We start from the raw sequence: 26,440 nt of genomic DNA on the forward strand, positions 1-26,440 counted from the left end.
TTTTGTTTTCTTTTTTAATCCCTGCAGTTTGTTTCTGTAGTTACCGTATCTGCTGTCACTGTGTGTCTTTGTATCCCGTTGAGTGTTCCTCTGCTGACTGTGCAGTTGACATGCCCTCGTTCCCTTTTTTCTCTTCTTTCCTTCTAGAGGCATCGATGGTCCGCGACGACGATTGTTTGTGTTCCTCATTGCGATGGCACGAGGGCGACTGGGCGCCGGCCTGCTGAGTGCACTAGGAGTGGAGCGGATGGTGTGCGCCGTGCCTCACTGTGAGTGTGGGACGCCAATCCGCTGGGGAAGGGAGAAGTGAAGGACTGCGGTATGTACTTGTATCCGCCCCGTCCCTCTTGTTGCCGCCGTGTTTGTGCTGTGCGCATGGCTCTTTACTGCGGTGCGACGTGGATGGCGTTGCTATTGCATGTGCCCTTGTGCATGCGCTGTGCGGCGGGCTTCTCTTCCCCATGACACCGTCCTTGTGTGCGGGAGAGTGGACGGAGTGGAGATGTGTGAGGGAGTGAGGGTGGCTGTTGTTCCCGCATATTTTCGTCTTCCACACACGTGACACCACCCGGCAGCCTCTCGCAGCACCCATGCCGTGAATTGAGAGGATGTGAAGGTCTGCTCCAAGCAGTAGGAGGACAACAAGATGCAGTGCATGACGGCCAACCTGATCCGCGGGTGGTTGCAGCGCATGGAGCACGTGCGCAAGTACGCGTTCGGTGTTGCGCTCATGATTGTGGAGGAGAGGCGGCACGACATTGTGGCGCTGTGTGTTTTGTGGCGGCCGGGGCATGCCGGCGATTGTGAGGGACGTGGAGTACACGGAACTGTTCGACTGGGAGGTTGCTGACATTGCGGCGCAGCGGGAGCGCATGACGGACTACCTGTGCTGGGAGGGCCCGACGATCCCGAGGCCTGTGCTGGAGGGGCGCGTGTTGAAGTGAGCGTGGCGTGCCTGTGAGGGCCTGAGTAGAGAGAATAACGGTAATGGTAACTGTGGGGGTGTGAGGAACGGGACACGGGCGAGGAACGCTCCTCTTTTTTTTTCTTTTGTTGAACCACGCCCACCTAATTGTTCTGATGGTGCGCGACTCTCATTGCTGGATGGGACAGTGCGTGATTGTGTGAATTGTCTCTTTTTTGCCTTTGCTCTGCGTTGACGGGGAGTTAATTTGTGCTGAAGGCTACACGCAAGTGACAGGAGTGATGGCGATGATGATGACTGGCCGTGTGCTGCTGGTGTGTGCCCTCTGCGTGCTGTGGTGCGGTCTTTCGGGAATTGCGGCCTATGATGCTGATGGTGCCGATGGCAGTGCGGTTGAGTATTCGCTCTCGCGGTGGCGCGCTCAGCTGCGGAGGGGTTGCGCGGTGGAGGTCAGCAGGAGGACAGGAGGCGGTGCGAATGCGTCCGCCGTGGAGGAATGCGTGGGTCGGGGGATGGACGGTGTGCGTGCCGTTGTGGATGGCCGTAGCCGTTGGAGGCGTCAGCAGTTTGCCGTGGCTGCTGCTGCTGTTGATGGTGATGTTGATTCTGGTGAGGTTGACATAAATTCCGTATCTTCCCCAGAGGATCAGTCAGGGACTGGTGCTGGTTCGCGGGAAGAGTCACAAGCGAAACCACCGGTCGTTTCAGAACCAGGGCAAGCAGATACAACACCAGGAGGAGAGAATCCACCGAAACCCGCAGAGTCTCTTGAGACGGCGAAAGGCAAAAGTGGAGGGACATCAAAGGAAAAAGACAAAGAGGAAAGGCCGACTGTAGAGACGAAAGGTCCTAACAGTACCGATGATAACAAACAAGTTGACAATGCAGCCATCGGCAATTCAAATGGAGGTCGGGAAGAAAAGAACGGAGTCACGCTGCAAGTTCAAGACGAAGTCGTGAAACCCAAAGAAGAAAAACAAGAACCGCAAAAAGAATTGGAAGAGAAAGAAAAGCAAAAGGCTCAAGGGAATAAACAGGACGAACCTGAAGATCCCGGGGAAGATGCTGAAGACACTGAAGATTCAGCTGATGGCACAGATCACAAAGAGGGTGAAGGACAGAAGGAAGGAGATGCAGGAAGCAGTAAAAAAGGAAAAGAATTGAATTTGGGTGGTGATACCGACGGTACATCCCCTGACGTACCTGCAGTTCTTCAGCCTGCTCCCCCTGTTGAAGTTACGGACCCTCAAAGTATTGAGAAAACGAACGATGACGAGACTGGGGGAAAACGAGACGCCGGCAGAACGCAAACGCAAGAAGCAGCAGGACCATCACAGGCAGAGAATTTAACAGCAGAATTAAGTACCGAAGAAAATGCAGCCGAAACAGAAACAGGAACCCCGGGAAAAAAGACGCAACCAGAAGATGCAGGAAAAGAACAGACAACCGTTGGAGCAAAATCAAATCTAGAAACACCTGCCGCGGAAAGGGAGGCACAAAACAGAGAAGAGGTACTAAAAGATGAGGAAGGTTCAGAAAAAGCAACAACAAATGAAAATTTTGACGGAAGGCAAACAGCCGTAAAGGACAATACCCACAATGAGGCAGAGAAAACAAGCCAAAAAAATGAAAACGAAGTGGATAAGGCAGAAGAAACAACAGCAGAAGTCAAAGAAAAGGAAGACACAACCGAAAGAAAAACCGTTGCAGCCAAAGGCCCTAACCTGAACGGCACGGCAGCGACACCTGCCGACAGTGACGGCAGCACCGCGGTCTCCCACACCACCTCCCCTCTTTTGCTTCTTCTTCTTGTTGCGTTTGCGGCTGCGGCTGCGGTGGTGGCCGCGTGAGAGTGAGGGAGAGAGAGCCGTGCACCGTCCGCACACACACTCGTCTTTCACTCACTCTCTGTGTGTGTCCCCTTGCATGGACTCTCGCCCTCACCTCACCCCACGAAGCACACACATAATGTGCCCATTGTATATTGCATGCACACCTATGCAGGCCCGTTGGTGCTCTCTTTTGCACCACACGCACCGCTGCCGTCCTGCCTGGCTGCATGGGCGGAGCACCGTAACTGTTTTTGTTTCCATTGCATTGAGTGGGCGACCTCTCTCTCTCTCTCTCTCTCTCCCTGTGTGTGTGTTTTGCTTTACGGGAGCAATGAGAGTGTGTGCACTGTTCGTCCCACGGTTTGGCTTTTTGTTTTTTTTTTTTTGTAATTTTTTTTTTTCTGTTTGCTTTAAAATTTTTTGCTACTTTTTTTTTTTGTGTTATTAATTTGTGCTGTTTTTTTTTCTAATCTCTCATCCTTCTTTTTTGCTTTTTGGGGTAATCACTATGGACGTTTTTTTCTTTTCTACTCTTCCCTCTTTTAATTGTTTCTTCTGCACTCTTCCTGTGAGGGGTGCCGTGTGTTTCCCGCCCAACTGCTCCACTCGCACACCCACCGACACGCTCATGACGACGGCCCTGTGCGCCTCGCCTGCTGCACGCATGAGGAGGGGCCGCGACGAACGGCGCGCTGATGGAGCCGTGACGTGTGGGCGTGCGACGAGGGCCTGTGGGGCGGAGCACACATTTCTTTCCCTCTTGTTTTGTTTTCTTGCGGCCAGGGCGGGCAGACACCCGCAGCGCCACACACACAGCCACACCCTGCCGCCGTGTTTTTAAGATCCTTTGCTTTGCGTGTGCATTTCACGTGCCGGCAGTCTCTTCGGTGTCGGCCTCGTGAGCGTTTCTTTTCCCCTCCTGATGATTTTTTCTTTTGCTGCGCTCACTCTCCCGATGGAGAGACGCGACTCCCGTCATTTCTGCGTGCTTCTCTCAGTCCCCACACACGAGTGACTGTGCTCTGCGGGCCGCACTCACACGCCGATGAAAGGGCTGAGGGGAGCAGCAACACGCAGATGACCCCGTGAAATATAAACGATGTGTGGACACATGGAGGGTCAGACGGTTGAAAGACATGCAACTATTTAATTTTCTTTTGTGGGCAAAATATATGCAGATAGTTTGGTGTGGCCACACGGCAGCCGGCTGCTTTTTAAAATTGTGTGGAACAGTAATGGATGATTTCTTTTTTATTTATAATTATTTTGTGTGATGGGGCTTGTATAAGACGAAGGCGAAAGTTTTTTTTGTTGTTGTTGTTCTAAATAAATCTTGTGTGAATTGCCGCTGCTTGGGCGGCAGTGTAGTCATGAGTTTGAGCGGTCTTCTTCTCTCTGTTTCCGCCATGCACCTCCGCTGTAAATTTTAGTTTGTGCGTTTATATTTGTTGCTCTTCTTTTTCTTCTTTGATTTTTTTGTCTGCAGGCACACACACAACCACACACACACAAGATGCAAATAACAGTGGATTTGAATGCTCCTTTTGCAGTGCATGCTGGCAGTTGCGTGTGGCGGCTGTTGTCTTCTTCCGTGGCCGTGAGGAGAAGGGAGAAGGAGTGCGCACCCCGAGTTTCCTTTCCTGCGGGTGTGGAGCACCGCGTGTGGCTGGTGTGGTGGGTGCTCGCTCCGTGTGCGTTGTGTGGTGGCCGCGGGGTTTTGGCCATTTCCCGTTGGCTGTAGAGATGAGCTGGATGGAGACGGTGGTGGATATCTTCTCCTCCTGCATGGTGGGTGGCTGCTGGCGTTGTGTGCCTTTCTTGTGTGGATGCCGTCTCGTGGTGTGTGAACTGTGCGGCTGGGCCTGCTGCCTTCTCCGCATGCTGTCTGCTCTCTCTCGCTGCATTCGCTTTGCTCCGTCCCTCTCCCTCTTGTTCCATTCTTTTTCTTCTGTCTCACCGATCAGCTGACTGGCTCCAGCGACTCCACTACGAGTGGTGACGATGACTGCGATGACGACGGTGCGTCACCGTGTTGTGTGCGCCGTGTTGTTCCTTGCGCTCTCGTCCGTGTACGTGACGGCTGTTGGGAGTGCTGGAGATGTATCTGGTGCTGCGGATGCGGTGGTTGTGCCGGTGGATGTGTCGTGTGCTCCGAGTGACGGCAGCCTGAGCTATCGCGTGTGTGTGTGTGTGCGTGGAGGAAGGGTTCTGCTGCCGGTGCTGAGGCTCAGCATGAGAATTATACTTTCAGTGGCTTTGGTGTGCGCATGCATGGCAGGAATGGTGAGCTGGGTGCTGTGTGCCATGTGGCCAATGCGGTGCACACATGTAGCAACTGTGCTGCCAGCTGTGCAACGGAAGAGGAAGGGGCCACCGTTGCCTTCACGATGAATGTGACGACACATAAATATGCCGGCCCTTATGAATTGTGGTGGCGTCAATTTCTCCCGATGGAACCATCCATCCGCCTGCACGGAGCAGCGATACTGACCGGACGGGTATCTGTCAGTTGCCGCCACCCCGTGAAGGGAAGGATGACACAAAATCTGGTGGGACAACTGCGCCGCAAGTTAATGCTGAGCCGTCACGTCAACACGAGGATTGGCGACAGTCTGCGGCGGCTGACGGACCCAACACCGTCGATCCGAGTCCCGCATCCAACACGGCGACCAACACGTCCGAGACGAGGCCTGAGTTTGCCACCAATCCGAACGAAATGATGTTCCCGAATGCATCCAAGAAGAGGCCTTCCTTTGCCAACGGTCCGAGAATATTAGTGGCGTCGAATGCATCCGAGATCATGTCTGTCACTTATGGCGGCAGGGAACACGTTGCTGCGGATAACACGGACGAGGTGAGTGAGCGCAACGCCACCGGACACAAAACTCCTTTCTTTAGAAAATGGTGTTGCAGGCAGTGGATTTGTTGCTGAGGGTGATGCGGGCGGATTGAGTGAACGCAATGCCTCTGGACACGAAAACCCCAATGACGAGAATTCACCGCGCAGTATTCCGGAAACGGTGTGTGTCCCGACGATTGCTTTGCCCTGCTGTACGACGCGAAATTGACACTGCGAGAGTTAATTGATGACGGCACTGTGCGTGTGTGTGTGTGTATTGGGCGTTGCTGCTTCTTCTGGGATTGTGTGGGGTTGTGGCGGTCTTCTGAGCCGAAGAGTGTGGAATTGCGACTCCTCACGGAGAACATGTGCCGCGTTCCCTGCGTGTTTTCTTTTATTATTTACATTTAACTTTTTTTTTGTTTTTTTTTGTTGTTGTTTTCCTGGAATGATACGTATCCTTGCTGTTTCTTTATTTAATGGTCGGTTGCTGCACGCTGTCATGTGTGACGTGTTTCTCTTCTTTGTTTTGTCTTTTGTTGCCCACACGCTGTGCCGGCCTTATTGCTGTGCGTCCCACGGACTGCACGAAAGGAGGATTGGGGGAACAGGCCGGATGCCGCAATGAAGTGTGAAGAGTGTTTTGTGTGCTGGTGGAAGAGTACAGTCTTTTTTTTATTTCATTTCTCTTCTGGTGAGGGCATTATGTATACAGAAACACACGGTTGTCTTGTGCTGCTTGGCATATGAAATAAGAGTGCTGCCCGATTGATTTTTTTTAATTTTCTCCGGGTATCCTGACGGACTCTCAACTCTGTTTTTATTTTTTAAATTTCTTACATGCGGTGCGGTGCGCAAGTTCTGCAATCGCGCTGATTTCATCTGCCTCATGCTGTATGCAAGCTGCTGGTATTTGTTATTGTCATTGTGCGGTACTGGTGTTTTTTTTCCTTTCCCTCTACGTTGACGGGGAGTTAGTTTGTGCTGAAGGCTGCACGCAAGTGACAGGAGTGATGGCGATGATGATGACTGGCCGTGTGCTGCTGGTGTGTGCCCTCTGCGTGCTGTGGTGCGGTGCCGGCGGTAGATGTGATGAAGGGGAGGCGGCAGTTCATGGTGTTCCACCCGATGTTTCTGCGAGTGGTACTGAAGGTGGGCTGGGAGGGACAAGAAATGCGGCGCCAGCACCAGACTCACAAATACAATCGTCAGGAGAGGAGCAACAACACAAATCTCGGGAAGGACGTCCCGCACTCCCAGAAGGATCTTCGGAAGAAGAAGAAGAGGAAGAAGAAACGGTAGAAGATGAAAATTTGGAAGAAGTAACGGAACGTGGTGAAGAAGGACGACACGAAGATGGACAAGATGCAAATGAGCGGGATGGAAGTCAGACAAGCGGAGTTTTAACAAAACAGAAGGAAACCCCATCACCATCAACGCCAGCAGCTCCAGCAGAGGAAGGAAACCAAAACGCATCACCACAAGCACCATCTGTTGACAGTCATGGTGGTGGCGGGACTGATAGAATTGAAGGTTCCATCTTGAAGGCTCCTTCTTCTGGGGTTGCTCTACAGCACGCCGGCGATGCGTCTACCAATCAGAAGAATAAATCTTTGGAAACGGGCAAGCATTCAGAAAACACAATAACTGGAGGTCCCGTCCCGTCCCAGGTGAAGGCACCGAAGGAGTCAATAAAAGATGCAGAAAACCATTCCGTCACTGGAGAAGATACGGCATCCAACCAAGTTGTTGGTAGAGGTACAACTGAATACGAGGCACAGCAGAGAGCCTTGGCGACGCAAGACCGTTCAAGCGTGTCATTCCCCGACAGCGAAAAAAAATGGCAAACAACGCCACAAGAAACGCCAAAGACACAAGTACCGCCATCAGCAACAGAACCATCGTCAAGAGAAGGGCAACCACCAACAGCAACAACAGACTCACAGACACCAAATGCTCAAGAGCATAAAAGGTTACTGTTACCAAAAAAAACAGAGTACAATGCACCGGAACATCATTCAGAGGATATTCTGGCAGAGCAACAAGGTCAAGCCACAGCCACAGAGAATTTGACGGAGAATGCACCTGCCACCAATCAAGCGGAAAAAACAGCATCACCCAACTCTACAAGTGGCGGTGGTGAAGCCCGGAGTACGGCGGATGAGAATACTGCCAATGCTCAACGGCCCAACCCCAACGAATCACACGAAGATCTTGAGGGTAGTGATACCCACCCAGCTCCCACAGCTAGTGAGGCAGCACCTCAAACAGCAATAAAACCCACCGCCAACACAACTGATACGGCGACACCTGCCGAAAATGACAGCAGCACCGCTTTCTCCCACACCACCTCCCCTCTTTTGCTTCTTCTTCTTGTTGTTGCGTGTGCGGCTGCTGCTGCGGTGGTGGCCGCGTGAGAGTATGAGGGAGAGAGAGCCGTGGACCGCCCGCACACACACTCGTCCTTCTCTCTCTGTGTGTGTCCCCTTGCATGGACTCTCGCCCTCACCTCATCCCACGAGGCACACACATAATGTGCCCATTGTACATATGCATGCACACCCATGCATGCCCGTTGGTGCTCTCTTTTGCACGACACGCACCGCTGCCGTCCTGCCTGGCTGCATGGGCGGAGCACCGTAACTGTTTTTGTTTTTGTTTCCATTGCATTGAATGGGCGACCTCTCTCTCTCTCTCTCTCCCTGTGTGTGTGTTTTGCTTTACGGGAGCAATGAGAGTGTGTGCGCTGGTCGTCCCACGCTTCTTCTTTTCGTTTTATTGTTTTACTTGTGTTGTGTTTGAGTGCACTCATTATCCTTGTTTTTGTTTATTGGCATGCTTTGACTGCGTACGCCTACATTGTCTTTTGTACTTTTCTTTCTTTTGAGCGACTGTAAGTGTTTCTTATCCTTTTCAAGCCATTAAGTGTTTTCTTTTACGTAAAGCATGCGTCAGTTGATCCACATCACACGACGCTCTGCATTGCTGCTGGTGCTTCTGGTTGTGATGAGGTTTGTGATGTGTTGTTTTGGCGTGTGCTTTGCTGCCAGCCTGACGTACTCCTGCTCCTCTGACAAAGCGATGCGTGCCCACAGGGCGAAGTCGATCCCGGCTGTGGTGAGGGACGACCCTTTTGGATCTGAGGGTGCGTCGCAGAGATGCACCGTCATTGGGAAGAATGGATGGGCGCCCATCCGCATCAATGCGTCGACAAGGGACCTGGATGGTACCAGGAAGTATTGCAGCTCGGAGCGGTACTGCGCAATGAATCCATTGGTGGCAATTGCGAGTGTGAAGGTGACGTTTTTCTATGCTGAGAAAAGGGAAATATTTGTTTCGTTATACTTTGCAGCCACTGTTCGTTAATGGCCTGCGGGCTGTCCGTAGCGATGTGGCCAGTTTTTCCTTCTTGAACGGTGCTGTCGTGCGAGAGGTGGTGTTCCCAAATAGTCGGATGCTCAGTTGTCGAGGACGGCGGCATTCCCACAGCGTGTGCGGCAGGCCCTTTCGTGGATTGTCGGGGGCTCAGCGGCTGGTGGGAGTTGCAGCAGAGGAGTGGCTGAAGGGCTACGGCTGTCATTGGAGCTTGCAGAGGTGCGTTGTCCGTTTTTTTCTCGTTGATACGCTTGACATTTTCGGTAATGACCTGCGCGTGAGGCACTTGTTGGGGAGACCGTGGAGCTGTCGCAGAATCCACATGTGAGGTCTTCTGCAACGATTGGAGTGCCAGGGTTAGTGCGTCGGGCGTGTGCCTTCATATTGTGGACGGACGAGAAGACGCTGCTGCAGCTTGGGCAGGGCGACGTTGATCTGCTGCTCGTCATTCTACGAGGAGGTGCCGTGGACACGCCAGGTGGAGGTTCCGGAGGAGGTCGGGGCGGTCCTGCCTCTTCAGTGTGAGGGAGGGACGGCACCACCGACGTAAAGGGTTGCTTGTGATCTGCAGGGCGCGTGCCGGTCTGCCGAAGAGTGGGCAGGAGTCGCATCGCACCTGCGCACAAAGTCGTGATTCGATGCCCGATGTCTGCCTGCACACCAGGAATGGGGTTTCTGTTACACCGACGAGCGCCTGGCGTGCGGTGTGCACGACTTCTTCTTCCTCCTCTACTTCCTTCCAGTATAGCCCCTTGACGGCGGCAAGGAATTCCACGTGCCAGATTGGGATGCCTCATTGCTGCAGGGATCGTGCAATCGTGGCTTCTTTGTCAGCGGCCTCATTGCGTGGGATACCGCAGTGCGATGGGGAAACGGTATAAATTCTGCAGGGTGAACTCGCTTCACCAAGGAAAGCAGCATAACCCAAATTTACTCTGCAACGTAGTCTCGCACGGCCAGTGGGGCAGCGCGGAGTGCCTCAATTGCCGAAAGGGAGTTTGTTGCCACCGGGATTTGTGTGGACGATTGGGATGTTTCCAGACGAGGAATTATGAGATGTCTAAAGCCATTTTCAGCGGCAAGGCACTCAGCTCTCTATGAGCATGCGAGTCTGCCAGCTGCTGCACGATGGACCTCCACAGGGAGATCATTTTTCTTTGTGGGGCCGTATAATGGTGCAGCGGATACAGATGCGACTTCAGCGAGGGATGAAGAACCGTCTGTCCATAATTCAAAATTATAATCTTCTATAGAGGAGTAAAGGGAATCAAAAGCCGTGCGCTTGACATCTTCAGAGGCGTCGTTGGCAAAGCGTGGCTGATAAAATTCCACTTTGTTGCAACTCACGGCGTCGCAGGGAATAATTCGATGTTGTGTAATAGGAGGAGCGTGATTGTGGTTGTGTGGTATCCCAATAGTACCACATACGCGTTCTAATCCATTAATAACGAAATCTCTTGGAAGCGGGATTGATGTCGCCGCTTTCCTATGCATGGACAGCGGCACAGGTTCCGAGTAGATAAGGGAGCGCAAATCCTCGTGATTATGGAAACGTGCATGGCGTTCGTGTTGTGTAAGTGCACGGAGCCAGAGTATCTTACGGAGCGTGAAAGGATTAGCTTCCAAGCAGACAGATGTATCTTCCGTTGGTGCACCAATGCCAAGGGATGTTGTACAACTGTCGCGGTACAGTACTTCCATATTATGGAAGTAGGTGTGGGCGAGGCATGGGAGAATTGACTCGCCATAATATATTGACACACCATGGACGTATCCAATCAAAAAGGATTGCATGGTGTGATGGGACGCACCAGTCTGTGCGACCGGCCGCAATTGTTAACGACGTGGCATGGTCCGCTTTGCAGCGGTGGAAGCGTGCGTACGAAAATTAAGAAGTTGTTCAACCGTGGTGTCCAGCAAGCGCACTGGGCGGGACTGAATACGTAGGTTCCCATTGCCAGGAAGGAGATCGACCATTTCCTCTTCAGACCGTGTGTGTGAAGAGATGTAGAATAAAGTAGCTTCGCTCTTATCAACGTTTATTTTTAGGCTGTGCTCGGCAGCCCATGTCGTTATAGGTGACAGGGCAGGTTGCATTGCCGCAGCACATGCATGAATTTCCGCACCTGAGGCAACAAGTGTGAGGTCGTCAGCGTGCATGATTGCGGAGGCAGAATAGATGTTGTCCAGGCGGCGCAGCAGATCATCCACACAGTGGAGGAAGAGTTGGGGTCCCGGGACGCTGCCTTGTGGTACTCCAGCTGAGGCGAGCTGTTTCCGGGAGTGCTGTTCGCGAGTGCATACCCTAACATAGCGGCCCCGCAGGTTGTTGTGCAGCCAGCGTTTGGGTTTGGGGCCAAGGCGTGGAAGTCCGTCAAGCATGCCGAATAATTTCCCATGGTCAATGGTGTCGAAGGCAGTTGAAAAATCAATCAAGGCTACGAGCGAGCGATGGCGACGAGGGTGTCGTGTGTGGGCGCCGCCTCCAGGGCGCTCAAACTCCACAATGCTGGACTCATTCGATCCACGGTAATTTTACCAATAACAATTGTCACCACGTCCGATTTAGAACGCGAAGGTGTAAATCCAAATTGACGTGGGTGGTGCGGCAATAACGCTGACAGACGGCGGTGAATCATTCTTTCAGTGTAGTAAAACAGAGAGTGATTTGATAGGTCTGTAACTCTCTGGGCGGAATGGCCCTTCCCAGGTTTGGGAATGGGAATAGTGTCCACCGTATTCAAGGAGCCAGGCAGGCTGCCATTTGCGAAGGAATTGTGGATCATTGTTCTAAGAGTGCCACGCGCGACGGGCCCGGGACGGTGCAGGAACTCATTTAACATGTTGTCGTGGCCAGGGGCTGAGCCGAGCGAAGAGTCACGAATGGTCACGTCAAGTTCATACGGCGGGAAGGGCCGATCCATTTTCCAGCCACCAGGGAGCAAGGGAGTGCGGCGAGCAGCAGCAGCAGTATAGGGTAATGTGGCACGTGAGACCCGCACAAAATGACGGAAAAGCAGATTTGCCTGTTGCCGAGGCAGAGCGCATACGCGGTCCGAGGATCAGTTCGGAGCACAACCGATTCTAGTGGATGAGGGTGCGGCGCCGCCACGCCGCGAAGATATCGCCAGCTTGGTCTGGATGAGGCCCCAATTTTTTTCGCACGGGCTTCCAGAAGCATAGCGAAGCCACGGCGTAAGGCTTGATTTTGGTCCTCCACATTTTTGGATGAATTTGGCTCGAAGCAGGCTGTCTCCTGGTGAAGCGATGTGTGTGCTTTGTGTGCTGCTTCTGCGACGGACTCGGCTTGTTCCATTTTGTTTGTCCAGATCGTTTTGGGCTGTCACGCTGCCGCGCGGGATATGGCGCTCAGCTGCTCGCAAGATACCACTGCGAATGTCCAACCATGTGGACGCGGCGGGAAGGAGTGTTTTACACAACGAGGTGAAAGCAGGCCAATCCGCTTTGAGCAGGGCAAAAGTGGCTTTCTCCCGCCGAGGCAGCGTGTTGGCTATTCGCGGAATGACATCATCCATCCCTACCGAGTAAGATATTAAGCAGTGGTCGGAATCCATGTAGGGGGTGGATTGCCAGTGGGTGACACGTAGCACGCGATACGCAGCCACGTCAGGGGACGGGAAATTACGATGTGTAATCTGTGTTGCCTGCGCCGGGTCATTTGCCAGCCCAAAATCATGTCAATTGGAGTAGCGGACAAATCCTCTCCTTCAGTCGTTGAGGGTAGGTGTCTGTCTCAGAGTCCATGATGTAAATTCAGTTCACCCGCGATAATAGCTGCGGGGCCTAAGCGACGAATGGCAATAATAAACGAAAATCTTTGAACGGTTGCTGTGGGAAGGTTGTAGAGATTCACCACGCAGATGCTGGGACAGCCCTGTGAAAATGCACGGACAGCAATGGTCTCCAGGAGGTCTGTGCCAGGGAGCGTCAGGCACTCGCACGGCAGAGAGTGGCGCACCAGAGTGGCAACGCCACCAGCTCGCCCAGTGCGGCCTCAAGAAAGCTATTATGGCCATATAGTTTTGCTGCTGTGGCGCTTCGAGTATTTATTTCCTGGAGGAGAACGATGACAGGTGGATGCTGCTCCAGTCGCACAGCAGATGCATTCTTTTTTACGGACGAGAGGCCTGCAATGTTACGCTGCCAAACAGTGATGAAGCCATCCTCCTCGGTGCCAGAGTTCTTTTGTACGTCACCGCAACGGGTGATATCAACGGAATGACCGCTGCGAAACGGTCGTGCAGTTTTGTCCGACAGTCTGCAGGCAGACCGCTTCACCTCCCCACACCGGGCATGGCGTGGAACCTTCTCGAAGGGTGGAGTTGTCTTGGTCTCCGTCGTGCTCGCCGCGATGCACCGCAGCGGAGTTCCTATATGCAACGAGAGCCCCAGCACCGCGACAAGGTGCGACTTCATCGCTGGGGAACTTGGATAGTCGCAACGGATGGCGGTGTCGATGTTCCCAAGTCAGCAGGGGTTGGAATATTGCTCTCATCCTTGCATTCCTCGGAGATAATAGAAAAGGCCAGTATAAACTGCGGTATACGCCCATGCAGCTACAGGACGGAATCCCGTGCGCTGCTTCTAGCCCTAGAGAAGCTGATTATCCCTCGTATCCAGCACGGGCATAAAACCCTGCTTGTGGTTACAGACAGTCAGTCTCTTCTAGCGGCTCTAAACAAGGGCCCGCTCAGTCAGACAGACTGGACGGAGGATCAGATCTGGCAGCGTCTCTTGACATTGACGTGTGCTGGCTGGTCCGTGCACCTGCAGTTTTGTTACGGACATTGTGGAATACATGCTAACGAGCTTGCAGATCAGTATGCGACGCAGACTATGGAGACTGGACAATACACGGAGCAAGGAATTGCACCTTTATGGCATACGGATCTGCTGACATGTTTTACTACCCAGCTCACCAATAAGTGGCGTAGTACGATTCGTCAAGACACTCATCGCTACTTGCTTTGCGGCACAAGGCCATCAGATCTCAGCGGTAAGGACCTGATCACTCAGGAAGTTCTCCACCGTCAAGAACTGGTTCACCTCGCTAGGGCAAGGTGCGGCGAATCTGAGCTCTGGGGCCGATTATACTGGGCTGTGAGAGATTGCACGAACCAATGCCGTTTCTGCAACATCTCACCGGAACAGTCTGCATATATGCGCTCTAACAACGACCCGACTGCACCGGGGACGGACGCTGTTCCCCCGTCGGCAAGGGAGGAAGACGTCTCTCCAGTAAGGAGACGAACCGTCACACGCCGTCGGAAGGAGAAATGTCCGTACTGTGATTCTACATTGACGGGATTCTCGAATCTCGTCGGTCACTGTCGGTCATTTCACCCGGAACATCCTCCACCGCTTCCCGAGCTCAAATGCGATTTCTGTGACATGGTTTTCCCCACACGTAGAAGCACCGCACAGCACAGAAGTCGCTGCGCACACAACCCAGACGCCAACCGACATCTAAACAGCAGTGCCAGGAGGCGATCACTGCTGCCGCAGGATCAGCCAGCTTCCACAAGCGCGCCAATTGGCCCGCAGGAAACCTTGCACCATCTGCTTCTAGAATGTCCAGGCACCTTGGCTGTGCGCCAACGGCTGGGCATTGCACAGGACCTTCGCCTCGGAAAGTTCTCTCAATGGCAGTTGCTTCATGGCAGCAAACTCATGTCGCTGCTCGACCACCTCCTCGGCAACCAGATGGCATTGTATGGCTAGACGTGCTGGTAAGAGTACGGAAAAAATAATAATGAGCATTCTCTCCACTATAGAGACGTGGTGCATCTTGCGATCCCGATGGCGGCTCTCCCGTTCCACCGCTGTTTTTGCGCAACAATTCATCACCGTCATTTTTGTGATTTGGTCGGCTTCGTGTTGTGCTCCGGGTTCTCTTCCTTCGTCGCCCTGCGGTGCTTCCTTCGCCGTCCCTGGCACCTGTGACTCTCCCGTGACGGTTTGTTCCGAAGCCTGACTGCCCTGGGAGGTCCTCCCGCTACCAGCATGCACTCCACCTGCTGCCTGCTGAGATGCGTCGGGGCGTGGGGATTTTGTTTCTGCAGCGTGCCCTCCGCCCAAAGACTCCGGTCCACTTGCACGCATCCGAGCAGCAGACGCGCTGCCAGTGCCGGACGGATTGCAATTGTTCCTTTGCATTGGGTCGCTGCTGGATTGATCCTGCCTCGTCGGAGCAGTGAGTGATCCTGCGGAGGTGGGATTATGGCCCTCACCCGCGGTGTTTCCTCCACCCTCCTCGTCTTCCTCGTCTTCCTGATCGCTATTGTCCTCAGAGTTCACATTCCCCTTTCGTCCAGAGCCACCGGCCACGGACCCAAATTCCGCAGCCATCACAGCTGCCGTCGCTCACACGCACGAGCAGCTGCACATCACTGCAGGAGCCAACGGGACGCAGAGCACACGGCCAGTCATCATCACGAACAGTGGAGTCGCCTAACGCTGTGGAACCAACCTGCAAAAGCACAGGAAACAAAAGGAGACACAGCCGCTACAACACGCACAACCACCGCACAGCAACAAAAGACAGCACCCCAGCAGCAGCAGCAGCGCACACCACGAGACAGATGGAATCAGTGAAAGGGCAAAAACACACAAAGCCCCGCAGCAAGCAAACAGAAAAACACAAAACAATTAGAAACAAAACACAGGTAAACAAACAGCAATGAAGTTAAAAATGCAAAAACACACAAAAAACAAGGAGCTGCATCGAATGGCTCCAGTGCGCATGCACACGCACACACAAATGCGTCCACGCAAAAAATTGTATGCGTGTAGTGCATATGAGTTTGTCTGGGATGCGTTCAACGTGACGGATACGGAGGCAGCATAATGGAGCAAAAAGCAGGGCAGCGGAAGCAAATGAAGCAAAACACAATCATTATTTTCTCTTATTTATTTACATCGGACCACAGTGGACGCACACAAATCCCCGTGGTTGAGTGCTGGCACGCACAGCCCGCATACACACCTCTTCAGCCCAGAGTGGTGTACGCCAGCGCGGATACGGCGAGCAGCAGCGGGGCACACACCCACGCAGAGCTGCTGAGGCTGCCGTCGATTTCGCGAAGACGTGACGGTGCGCGGGTGGTCGTAGTAGTTGGTGCCTCCGGCGCAGTGGTCGTCGTTGTAGTTGGTGCCATTGTTGTAGTTGTCGTTGTTGGTGCAGCAGCCTTCTTTTGTTCATTTGACGTGTTAGTGTTCGTATTTTCAGTCTCTTCCTTAGTGGATTGCCCATCTTCTTGTTCCTGATCCTGTTTATTATTGGAAGTATTTTGTGACTGTGCCGTTTCTTTTATTGTACCCTTTTCCTGTGACGTATGAAGCGCCATATTTGGTTCCTGTTCCTCACTCCCATCCCCCTCCTCTCCTTTCTGTGGCGAAGGAGAAGTTGTACTATGCGATTCCATCCCCTCACCTGTTCCCTCTTTCTCGACACCCTTTGAAACAGAATTTTTTTCAGTTGTATCTCCACTCGTTGTCCCGCACACGGACGGGCAGCACCACAGGGCGAGCACCAACAGGGCGCACAGCAGACGGCACGTCGTCATCGTGAGTGTGATCGTTCAGTGGTGTGGAGCTGATCTGCACAGTGAGGGACATGGAGAGCAACAGGGGAGACGAGAGGTGCGGCAGACACACACACAGAGGGCACACCACATGAGGAGAGGGCAGCAGCCAGGCATGCACCGTACGCCGCACCACGCACGACACACACTCCAATCCACGGCAGCAGGCACACACACACACAGCCCTGCCGCAACACCAACACACAGATGGAAGAGGGAGAAGCAAACAGGAGCGGCACACAAGGTTCCACCGCATGCACATACGGCGAGAGCGGTCCGTCGTGTCTGCACCCCCCACGGAGTGTACGCACACACACAAGAGGAGGTGCAGCGCACACAGCAACATAAAAGCAAAGTAACAATAGAAAAAGAGAGATCCCCGCACACCACGTGAATTGTTGGTCCACGGGAAGTGCAGCCAATATTCATCGCAAAAACAATTCAGTTGCCTTCGGCCTTCCTTCATATTCAGCGCGCACCACTTCATGCAGGCCTGGGCACCATCGCAGCAGCAGCAGCACACGCAAAAATAAGTGCAGTGGATGGAATAATGCAAGCAATCATTTATTTGCGTTTCGGTTTGAATGCTGGCAGATTTCTGCATGCGTTGTTTTGTTTTTGCGGAGGGCAAACCTTCATGCCTGGATCGTGTGTTGGGGATTTCTGCAGGGTGCACAATTATTATTTTTTTTTCCTCTTTTGAAGTTTGCTTGTGTTGGTGCAGCCAATAATTCGGTTTGTGTTGTTCCTGCTCTTCGCCGGTAAAGTGCTGCAATAGATGTTTGTTTTTCCTTTCGTTGCTGTGGCACCTGATTCCTCACCGTTTATTTCGGTGGATATGAAAATATGTGAGTGGACTCCCACACACCAGAACGCACCTTCGCTCCTATTTATTGGTGCATGGAAGGGCATGTGTGTTTGGTGGCGTCTCGTCCATATATTTTGTGGGTGTACATTCCCCTGCAGGCTGAGGGCGGGATGACGCTCCGTCGCGGTGCACTTCCCTCGCATGCTGCCCACCGTGATTCATCATGCATCACCCTCTCACATACTCCGTGGTGCCACACCGCTGATATTATTGCAGCCGCTGTGATCCCGCGTATTTCACGCATTCGATTGTGCCACAATACATCCGCTCGTGTGGCCGCCGCATCCAAACAGCGGTGCCCAACACCGTGAGCGGCAGTCCACATCCCTGCATGTCCCAACGCAGTGGTGTCTGACTGTCAGCCAGGCGTCAGAAAACAAGAGAGTATTGTGCTGGCAGTACAACACACGGAGCTGCAGTGAATGACTCGGGCGGGGACGCATCTATTCGTCGCAAAGCAGTGAAAAGGAGTCGGGCAAAATAATGCCGGCTGCATTCACGACACCACATCCACAGCCAAAGCATGCGACGTGATGTGTGTTTCACTGTTGCTGTGAAATGCCTGCAGACGACGTCACTAGTGGAGGCATGCCACCCATGATCAGCGGACAGACAATAATCGGCATGGGAGGCCACAAAAGGCAGCAACGACGCCAGCAGCAGGTGCAGCTCTCTCTCTCTCTCTCTCTCTCTCTGTTGCCTCCGAGAAGTAAATATTCCACCAGCCACAGCCGACTGTGCCATCGTGACACTCCATGCACGTCGTGGCTGCGTCAACACATCCTGTTCCCTGCTGCGCCTCAAAAGATGCCTCACTCCGTCCACTGAGTGCATCGGTGTGGGCCGTGCCTCGGCTGTTCGTGAGGACCACAACGATGTGAGGGTCACCGAGTCGCAGCATGTTTGTTGTGACGTTGTTGCATGGCACCTGCACACACACACACACTCAGCGCCTGCATCCCTCCCTTTTGTGTCCGCCCTCTGCCGGAGTGGCCACACACACGGGCAGCAGCAAAATCATTTCACCCTCGACGATCCAAAATCAACAGCGACATCCCTCGCGACGCAAAGATCTCAGTTGCCAGCACGGGCTTCCTGCCGCTCTGCCATCGACGCTGAAACACGGCACAGTGCACGCACCTATTTTCCTCGTGTGCAGTCAGCCGTTTGCTTCACACATTCTTCGATGGGCTGACGTTCACAAAAGCACGTCACAAAAGGCCACTGTGATCGCACACGATCTTGCGATGAGCGTCGGTGTGTGCATGGATCCGCTGCTCACACGTGCTGGCAGGCAGCCTGCAGCCGGTGCCCTCGTGCCAGTTCATCGGCTCCAGCACGGAAAAGAGAAAACGGCTCATTCCCGATGCACTTATTCCCAGCAGCAGCACCAACACGCTGGTCGCCAGTCGTCATTCCTCAGCACATCCAGGAATGCTGAAAAGTGACGTGGAGCTGTCAGCCAGCAATGCCACAATCCCCGCACACATGTCGGCTCCACCAGAGAAGACACACAAATCATAAACAACACCCTTCAAATGTCATCCGAACATCATTCCGACACACCGCGATGCGCCAAACAGAAGTATTCGTCACTCCAATGCACCTCCCCACACAATTACATAGTCCATGCACCACGCACGGCGGCAGCACACACGCGGTCAAACAAATGTTCCTCGGATCAGTGTTATCCACGTGCTGCGGTGGGAAGTAAACAAAAGAGACAAGATGACAAACCCCAAAAGAGTGCCACGACTGGCCGCAAGTCAGCGGAACGCAGCCACTCAAATGAATTCAGTCCTCATGCCCTCAACCTCCCACCTTCTCCCACAAAAGCTGCAAAAGATTGAAAACAAACGCACCGTCCAACAAATTCTTTGCGCAAAACCAAAAGAAGCCGCAGTGCCTTATGCTGTCCTCACAGTCCGTTGATGACGCCTGGATGCGGATGGTCACCCATCGGTCCTCACAAACGACGCCGCACACCCGCGACGCATCCTGCGCTCTGAGACACGCGTCCCTCACCATCACCAGAGACGCCCACGCACCGTCTGTGCGCAACAAATCGTCAAGGAACGAAGGATGCGTCAGGCTGACAGCAAGACACCCGCCGACAAATCACATCGCAGAAATCACAAACAGCACCAGCAGCGCCGCAGGACGAAGAGTCACGTCGATCAACTGACGCATGCTGTATGTCAAAGAAAAAAATACTCAGTAGCGTAACAGGGAGAAAAGAGACTGACACTCTCTCAATAAGAAAGAAACAATATGGGAATACACAAAGACAATTTTAGGCGTCCACAGTCAAATCAAGCCAAAAATAAATAAAAAACTGGAATGGGTGCACTTAACCACAACACAAGTAAAACAAACATAAAAAAAGCGTGGGACGACCAGTGCACACACTCTCATTGCTCCCGTAAAGCAAAACACACACACAGGGAGAGAGAGAGAGAGAGAGGTCGCCCACTCAATGCAATAAAAACAAAAACAGTTACGGTGCTCCGCCCATGCAGCCAGGCAGGACGGCAGCGGTGCGTGTGGTGCAAAAGAGAGCACCAACGGGCCTGCATGGGTGTGCATGCAATATATACAATGGGCACATTATGTGTGTGCCTCGTGGGGTGAGGTGAGGGCGAGAGTCCATGCAAGGGGACACACACAGAGAGAGAAGGACGAGTGTGTGTGCGGGCGGTCCACGGCTCTCTCTCCCTCATACTCTCACGCGGCCACCACCGCAGCTGCAGCAGCCGCAACAACAAGAAGAAGAAGCAAAAGAGGGGAGGTGGTGTGGGAGACCGCGGTGCTGTCGCTGTCGCCAGCTGTCGTTGTGTTGGCGGTGGTAGCTGTTCCTGCTGTTTGAGGTGCTGCCTCACTGGCTGTGGGAACTGGGCGGGTATCACTACCCTCAAGATCTTCGTGTGATTCGTTGGGGTTGGGCCGTTGAGCATTGGCAGTATTCTCATCCGCCGTACTCCGGGCTTCACCACCGCCACTTGTAGAGTTGGGTGATGCTGTTTTTTCCGCTTGATTGGTGGCAGGTGCATTCTCCGTCAAATTCTCTGTGGCTGTGGCTTGACCTTGTTGCTCTGCCACAATATCCTCTGAAGGATGTTCCGGTGCATTGTGCTCTGTTTTTTTTTGGTAACAGTAACCTTTTATGTTCTTGAGCATTTGGTGTCTGTGAGTCCGTTGTTGCTGTTGGTAGTTGCCCTTCTCTTGACGATGGTTCTGTTGCTGGTGGCGGTACTTGTGTCTTTGGCGCTTCTTGTGGCGTTGTTTGCCATTTTTTTTCGCTGTCGGGGAATGACACGCTTGAACGGTCTTGCGTCGCCAAGGCTCTCTGCTGTGCCTCGTATTCAGTTGTACCTCTACTAACAACTTGGTTGGATGCCGTATCTTCCCCAGTGACGGAATGGTTTTCTGCATCGTTTATTGACTCCTTCGGTGCCTTCACCTGGGACGGGACGGGACCTCCAGTTATTGTGTTTTCTGCATGCTTGCCCGTTTCCAAAGATCTATTCTTCTGATTGGTAGACGCATCGCCGCCGTGCTGTAGAGCAACCCCAGAAGAAGGAGCCTTCAAGATGGAACCTTCAATTCTATCAGTCCTGCCTCCACCATGACTGTCAACAGATGGTGCTTGTGGTGATGCGTTTTGGTTTCCTTCTCCTGCTGGAGCTGCTGGCGTTGATGTTGATGGGGTTTCCTTCTGTTTTTTTAAAACTCCGCTTCTCTGACTTCCATCCCGCTCATTTGCATCTTGTCCATCTTCGTGTCGTCCTTCTTCACCACGTTCCGTTACTTCTTCCAAATTTTTATTTTCAACCGTTTCTTCTTCCTCTTCTTCTTCTTCCGAAGATCCTTCTGGGAGTGCGGGACGTCCTTCCCGAGATTTGTGTTGTTGCTCCTCTCCTGACGATTGTATTTGTGAGTCTGGTGCCGGCGCCGCATTTCTTGTCCCTCCCAGCCCACCTTCAGTACCACTCGCAGGAACATCGGGTGGAACACCATGACCTGCCGCCTCCCCTTCATCACACCTACCGCCGGCACCGCACCACAGCACGCAGAGGGCACACACCAGCAGCACACGGCCAGTCATCATCATCGCCATCACTCCTGTCACTTGCGTGTAGCCTTCAGCACAAACTAACTCCCCGTCAACGCAGAAGGGAAGCAAAAGGAGAGACAATTCACACAGCCACCGCACGCACAGCCACAAATGGCAGCAGCAAAAGCTCACAGACCATGAGGCAGTTGGAATTGGTAAAAAGGCAAAAAACACACACCGCCCTGCAAACGAGAAGCGGGAAAGCAAAAAAAGAACAACAACATAGTTGAGGTTCCGGCATGACTCCCAAAAAGTAAAAAATAAAAAAAGATCAGGCACGACTTTCATTTTATGTGCCAAGCAACGCAATGTAAACAACCACTGGTTTGTGTATACGTAATGCCTGGATTGAATAAAGCAAAAAAAGATCGTACTGTTCCGTGAGCCCACACAACTCCCCTCACATTTCATGCGGCACCCAGCCTGTCTCTCCAATCCTCCTCTTGTGCAGTCCGTGGGACGCACAGCAGTGAGGCCGACACCGCGTGTGAGCAAGAGAAGTAAACAAAAGAGGGACAAGCATGTCACTCATGACAGTGTGCAGCTAACGAGCATTGGCAGAAAAACACAGGGATGCCGATAATTCCAATAGGGCAAAAGCAGCAAAAATAAATAAATAAAAGAAAATAAAAAAGCTTAAAATACTGACAAAACTCAGTGGGTAATGCTGGCAAGCTGCACAGTTATTGTTCCACAAAAAGCCGCAACTCCACCCTCCCTCACACCTCAGCAGAGTGCCGCAGTGCCTCACAGCCCCAGAAGCAGAAGCAACAACACCCGAGACACACACCCATGCACGGTGATGTCACCAATTTCGGCCATGGCCAACAAGTCCGTGAAATGCCCGTGCTCACAAAAAACCGTTGCGCACAAGTGATGCTGCGTTGTGCTCCGATGGGATCTCTGGTTTCCCAGACGTTGTGCGCAAATAATCCTGTGCGGCATCAGCGCCACCCGACAAGTTATCACTCGTTCAACGTTTGCTAGGGCTGTGCTGTGCTCCGGCGTGGCTGTTGTACCATCCAGAGGCATTAGATCACTGTTGCTGAGTGAATCGGGGTCGCTGTCCATGCCCACGGCGGTGCGGGCATACGTGTCCTATTCATGGTCAACGTCTTGTTAGTCGCTGGCAACTGTGTTGGCGGTGGACGGCTTGTCGTCTCTCGCTGAGCATGCGTCTGGATCCGCTGCGCTGCCACTTGACTCCCCGGACGGCCGCGCTCCCTGTTGGGCCTCACCGCGCAGCTGCCGGCAGCCTTGCATGCTCCTGCCGAGCGGAGTGTCCTGCCACTGAGCATGGCCACAGACAGTTCCCAGTTCCCCGCCTGGCAGCAGCATCCCGATCGCCCACACGAGTTCCTGCCGCCACAGACTCCCCCTCGGCGATGGAGGCGCTCCGCCTTGGCCCGCTGGCGGTGCACGACGACGTCACCGAGGAGAGTTCCACCGTGCCGCTTCCACTGGCGGATCGAGGTCACGCAGTTGGCTCCACATTTTCCTCATGGCACTGCGGAATCCCACGCAACGTGACAGCGGACGCTGACGCCATCATGGCACGATCCCTCCCGCAGGACTGCGTCAATGCCTGGCACGTGGACTTTCTCACTGCAGTCAAGCGACGGAACCGGAAGGACGTCCATGAGGAAAAGGAAGCCGCACACACCGCGTGACAGGCGTTTTTCGGTGTGGCAAGGACTCTGTTCCTGGGACGACCCGGACATCGTGCCCCGAGTTGCGGCACGGCGCACAGGCGCGATGCGACTCCTGCCCGCTCTTCGACGGGCTCGCACGCGCCCTTCAGATCACAATTAACTCCCTGTGTCGGTCGTACTGTCCTTTCTTTATTGAGGGGATCGGCCCGCCTCCGCCTCCGCCGGGACCTCTTCCAGAAGTGAACGCCGCAACTCCTTGCCGACCAGCGAGCGGCGGATTGACGTCTTCCCGCTCACTCGGCGGCAGAGTGCGCTCGTCCATCCACAATATGACGGCAGATGCCGGACGTGCTCGGCCTGGCGTTCCGATGGTGGGAGAGGGCCTCTCATGCGGATGCCACAATGGCGCCACCGTCTTCTTAGCAGACGCCTTGCGCGAAGATCGCTACCGAAAATGCCAAGCATACCAGCAGTCAAGACACGCAGGAAGCACAAACGCGGACACTCGAGGTGGACCGGGCCCTTCCGCCACCGCCTCATCACAGACGCCACGTGCTGCTGATCCCCGACGGACCACGGGAGACTCCGCTTCATCTACTGCGGTAATGCCCCGTCGTTGAGAATATGGACTGCGACTGTTTGTGACTGCCTCAGCCTGCATAACGGCCTGTTTGCGACGGAATGCTTGCCAAGTTATTGCTGACGGCCCTTGCGCTACTCACCGGTCGCTGTCACAAATAAATTAAAGAGGAAAAAATGCATCTTTTCACAACAAATATTGGCCGTACTTCCCGTGGACCAACAATCCACATGGTGTGCGGGGATCTCCTTTTTTTCATTGTTACTTTGCTTTTGTGTTGCTTTGTGCGCTCTATCCTTCTCTTGTGTGTGTGCGTACCCTCCGTGAGGGGTGCCGACACGACGGAACGCTCTCGCATTATGTGCATGCGCGGCGGAACCTTGGATGCGTTGTTTTTTAATTTTTATTTTTTTAATTTTTAGAACTTCTGGTTTGCGGGGCGGCGTTTGAGATTTGCAATTGTACTGATTCCATCTGTCTCATTTTTGTGTGCGTTGCTTTTATTTTTTACTGTGCGTGACTCTCATTCCTGGATGGAACAGTGTGCGCGGCTGTGTGACGTGTCTCTCCTTTTGCTTTTCCTTTTTGCTCTGCGTTGACGGGGAGTTAGTTTGTGCTGAAGGCTGCACGCAAGTGACAGGAGTGATGGCGATGATGATGACTGGCCGTGTGCTGCTGGTGTGTGCCCTCTGCGTGCTGTGGTGCAGTGCGGCCGATGGAGATGTTGTTGTTTCTGGTGGGGAAGACAACAATCTGAAAGAATTATTTATTCCAGTTGCGAGATTGCAGGAAAGACAAGAACAAGGAGCAGCAGGAGCAACAGCTGACGCAAAGGCAGCAGCAGAAGCAGCAGCAAAGGCGGCAGCAGCAGCAGAAGTAGCAACAGAAGCAGCTGAAAGAGCAAAAATAGCAATAGAAGCAACAAAAACAGCAACAGCAAAAGCAGAAGAAACAGCAAAGGCAGCAGCAGAGGCAGCAGCCACAGCAGCAGAAGCAAAAGCAGCAGTTGAAGCAGCAACAAAGGCAGTAGAAACAGAGGCAAAAGCAAAAGCGGCAGCTGAAGCAGCTGAATCAGCAGCAACAAAAGCAACAACCGCAACAGAAGCAGCTGAAAGAGCAAAAATAGCAACAGAAGAAGCAAAAACAGCAACAGCAACAGCATCAGCAGGAAAAGCAGCAGAAGAAGCAGCAAAGGCGGCTGCAGAGGCAGCAGCCACAGCAGCAGAAGCAAAAACATCAGCAGAAAGGGCAAAAACAGCAACAGCAAACGCGGCAACAGCTGCAGCAAAAGCAAAAACAGAAACAGAAAAAGCAGCCGCAGCAGCAAAAGCAGCAGAAGAGGCAGCAAAAGATGAAGCAACAGCAAAAGCAGCAGCAGAAGAAGCAGCAAAAGCAGCAGCAGCAGCAAAAGATGAAGCAAAAGTAGCAACAGAAGCAGCAAAAACTGCAGCAACAGCAAAAGCAGCAGAAGCAGAAAAAGCGGCAGCAACAGCAACAGCAGCAGCAGAAGCAGAAACAGCCAAAGCAAAAGCAGCGGCAGAAGAAGCAGCAAAAGCAGCAGCGGCAGCAAAAGCAGCAGCAGAAGCAGCAGCAAAAGCAGCAGCAGCAGCAAAAGCAGCAGCGGCAGCAAATGATGAAGCAGCAAAAGCTGCAGCAGCAGCAGCAGAAAAGGCAGCAACAGCAACAGCAACAGCATCAGCAGAAACAGCCAAAGCAAAAGCAGCGGCAGAAAAGGCAAAAGCAACAGCAACCGCAGAAACGAAAGCAACAGCAGGAAAGACAGCAGAGGCAGCAGCAGAAGCACTGCGAGGTACAACAGTCGGAGAAAAGGAAGTACAAACAGCAATACATGATCAAGATAATTCAGTCGAACACCATTCTGAAGAAAAACAAGAGCTTCCAAAAGAAGAGGAACACGAACTACAAGAAAAAGAACAGCATGAAAAACAGCAACACCAACAGCGTGAACATTCCGCAGGAAATGGCGAAGAATCCCCGAAAGAAAAAACTGCTAATGGTACAAATGCAACTGCAATTAAGGACGACAGTGACGGCAGCACCGTGGTCTCCCACACCACCTCCCCTCTTTTGCTTCTTCTTGTTGTTGCGTGTGCGGCTGCTGCTGCGGTGGTGGCCGCGTGAGAGTGAGGGAGAGAGAGCCGTGCACCGCCCGCACACACACTCGTCCTTCTCTCACTCTCTGTGTGTGTGTCCCCTTGCATGGACTCTCGCCCTCACCTCACCCCACGAGGCACACACATAATGTGCCCATTGTATATATGCGTGCACAACCATGCAGGCCCGTTGGTGCTCTCTCCTGCACCACACGCACCGCTGCCGTCCTGCCTGGCTGCATGGGCGGAGCACCGTAACTGTTTTTTTTGTTTCCATTGCATTGAGTGGGCGACCTCTCTCTCTCTCCCTGTGTGTGTGTGTTTTGCTTTACGGGAGCAATGAGAGTGTGTGCGCTGGTCGTCCCACGCTTCGGCTTTTTGTTTTTTTGTAAAATTAAATTTTTTTCCTGTTTGCTTTAAAAATTTTTGGTAGTCTTTTTTGTTATTAATTTTTGCGTTTTAAATCTCTCATCCCTCATCCCTCCTTTTTTTCCTTTTGGGGGCAACCACTATGGACGTTTTTTCTTTTCTACTCTT

General features: G+C 53.0%; 7 protein-coding genes and 2 pseudogenes across 7 annotated transcripts, besides 26 other annotated features; 7 read left to right on the plus strand and 2 right to left on the minus strand.

The window, feature by feature from the left end:
• Positions 1-100: part of a sequence feature (haploid, Esmeraldo-like haplotype) that runs on past the window's edge.
• Positions 101-7,700: a sequence feature (areas not merged during assembly with more than two copies in the genome that could not be assigned to a particular haplotype).
• On the plus strand, positions 619-942 carry Tc00.1047053506763.121 (annotated as a pseudogene).
• On the plus strand, positions 1,207-2,775 carry Tc00.1047053506763.130 (mucin-associated surface protein (MASP), putative; the record flags this gene model as incomplete). The annotated part of the gene is made up of 1 exon (XM_814627.1): positions 1,207-2,775. One exon carries the CDS (start codon positions 1,207-1,209, stop codon positions 2,773-2,775), a length of 1,569 nt encoding a protein of 522 aa, XP_819720.1.
• Positions 3,036-3,061: a microsatellite.
• Positions 3,125-3,253: a sequence feature (T-rich).
• Positions 4,005-4,025: a sequence feature (AT_rich).
• On the plus strand, positions 4,759-5,148 carry Tc00.1047053506763.140 (uncharacterized protein; the record flags this gene model as incomplete). Its single annotated transcript, XM_814628.1, has 1 exon — positions 4,759-5,148. The coding sequence occupies one exon, from the start codon at positions 4,759-4,761 to the stop codon at positions 5,146-5,148; it is 390 nt and encodes a 129-aa protein (XP_819721.1).
• Positions 6,610-8,013, plus strand: Tc00.1047053506763.150 (mucin-associated surface protein (MASP), putative; the record flags this gene model as incomplete). The annotated part of the gene is made up of 1 exon (XM_814629.1): positions 6,610-8,013. One exon carries the CDS (start codon positions 6,610-6,612, stop codon positions 8,011-8,013), a length of 1,404 nt encoding a protein of 467 aa, XP_819722.1.
• Positions 6,868-6,891: a microsatellite.
• Positions 7,701-8,725: a sequence feature (heterozygous, Esmeraldo-like haplotype).
• On the plus strand, positions 8,543-8,962 carry Tc00.1047053506763.160 (uncharacterized protein; the record flags this gene model as incomplete). The annotated part of the gene is made up of 1 exon (XM_814630.1): positions 8,543-8,962. The coding sequence occupies one exon, from the start codon at positions 8,543-8,545 to the stop codon at positions 8,960-8,962; it is 420 nt and encodes a 139-aa protein (XP_819723.1).
• Positions 8,726-19,642: a sequence feature (areas not merged during assembly with more than two copies in the genome that could not be assigned to a particular haplotype).
• Positions 9,106-12,983: a mobile genetic element.
• Positions 13,410-14,739: a mobile genetic element.
• Tc00.1047053506763.190 (mucin TcMUCII, putative) lies at positions 15,982-16,557 on the minus strand (the record flags this gene model as incomplete). Its single annotated transcript, XM_814631.1, has 1 exon — positions 15,982-16,557. One exon carries the CDS (start codon positions 16,555-16,557, stop codon positions 15,982-15,984), a length of 576 nt encoding a protein of 191 aa, XP_819724.1.
• Positions 18,113-18,138: a microsatellite.
• Tc00.1047053506763.210 (uncharacterized protein) lies at positions 18,343-18,891 on the plus strand (the record flags this gene model as incomplete). Its single annotated transcript, XM_814632.1, has 1 exon — positions 18,343-18,891. The coding sequence occupies one exon, from the start codon at positions 18,343-18,345 to the stop codon at positions 18,889-18,891; it is 549 nt and encodes a 182-aa protein (XP_819725.1).
• Positions 19,643-20,497: a sequence feature (heterozygous, Esmeraldo-like haplotype).
• On the minus strand, positions 20,168-21,562 carry Tc00.1047053506763.234 (annotated as a pseudogene).
• Positions 20,498-21,206: a sequence feature (areas not merged during assembly with more than two copies in the genome that could not be assigned to a particular haplotype).
• Positions 21,207-22,092: a sequence feature (haploid, Esmeraldo-like haplotype).
• Positions 21,279-21,302: a microsatellite.
• Positions 22,093-23,411: a sequence feature (areas not merged during assembly with more than two copies in the genome that could not be assigned to a particular haplotype).
• Positions 22,162-22,191: a sequence feature (AT_rich).
• Positions 23,412-23,834: a sequence feature (areas merged during assembly that could not be assigned to a particular haplotype. This can correspond to areas where the two haplotypes were merged or to regions with more than two copies in the genome that were merged during assembly.).
• Positions 23,835-25,288: a sequence feature (haploid, Esmeraldo-like haplotype).
• Positions 24,182-24,210: a sequence feature (AT_rich).
• Positions 24,435-25,931, plus strand: Tc00.1047053506763.260 (mucin-associated surface protein (MASP), putative; the record flags this gene model as incomplete). Its single annotated transcript, XM_814633.1, has 1 exon — positions 24,435-25,931. One exon carries the CDS (start codon positions 24,435-24,437, stop codon positions 25,929-25,931), a length of 1,497 nt encoding a protein of 498 aa, XP_819726.1.
• Positions 24,625-24,804: a microsatellite.
• Positions 24,839-25,014: a microsatellite.
• Positions 25,045-25,592: a microsatellite.
• Positions 25,289-25,312: a sequence feature (areas not merged during assembly with more than two copies in the genome that could not be assigned to a particular haplotype).
• Positions 25,313-26,191: a sequence feature (heterozygous, non-Esmeraldo-like haplotype).
• Positions 26,192-26,440: part of a sequence feature (areas not merged during assembly with more than two copies in the genome that could not be assigned to a particular haplotype) that runs on past the window's edge.

Source organism: Trypanosoma cruzi, genomic scaffold (assembly GCF_000209065.1).
Source record: "Trypanosoma cruzi strain CL Brener 1047053516725 genomic scaffold, whole genome shotgun sequence".
NCBI classification, from domain to species: domain Eukaryota; phylum Euglenozoa; class Kinetoplastea; order Trypanosomatida; family Trypanosomatidae; genus Trypanosoma; species Trypanosoma cruzi.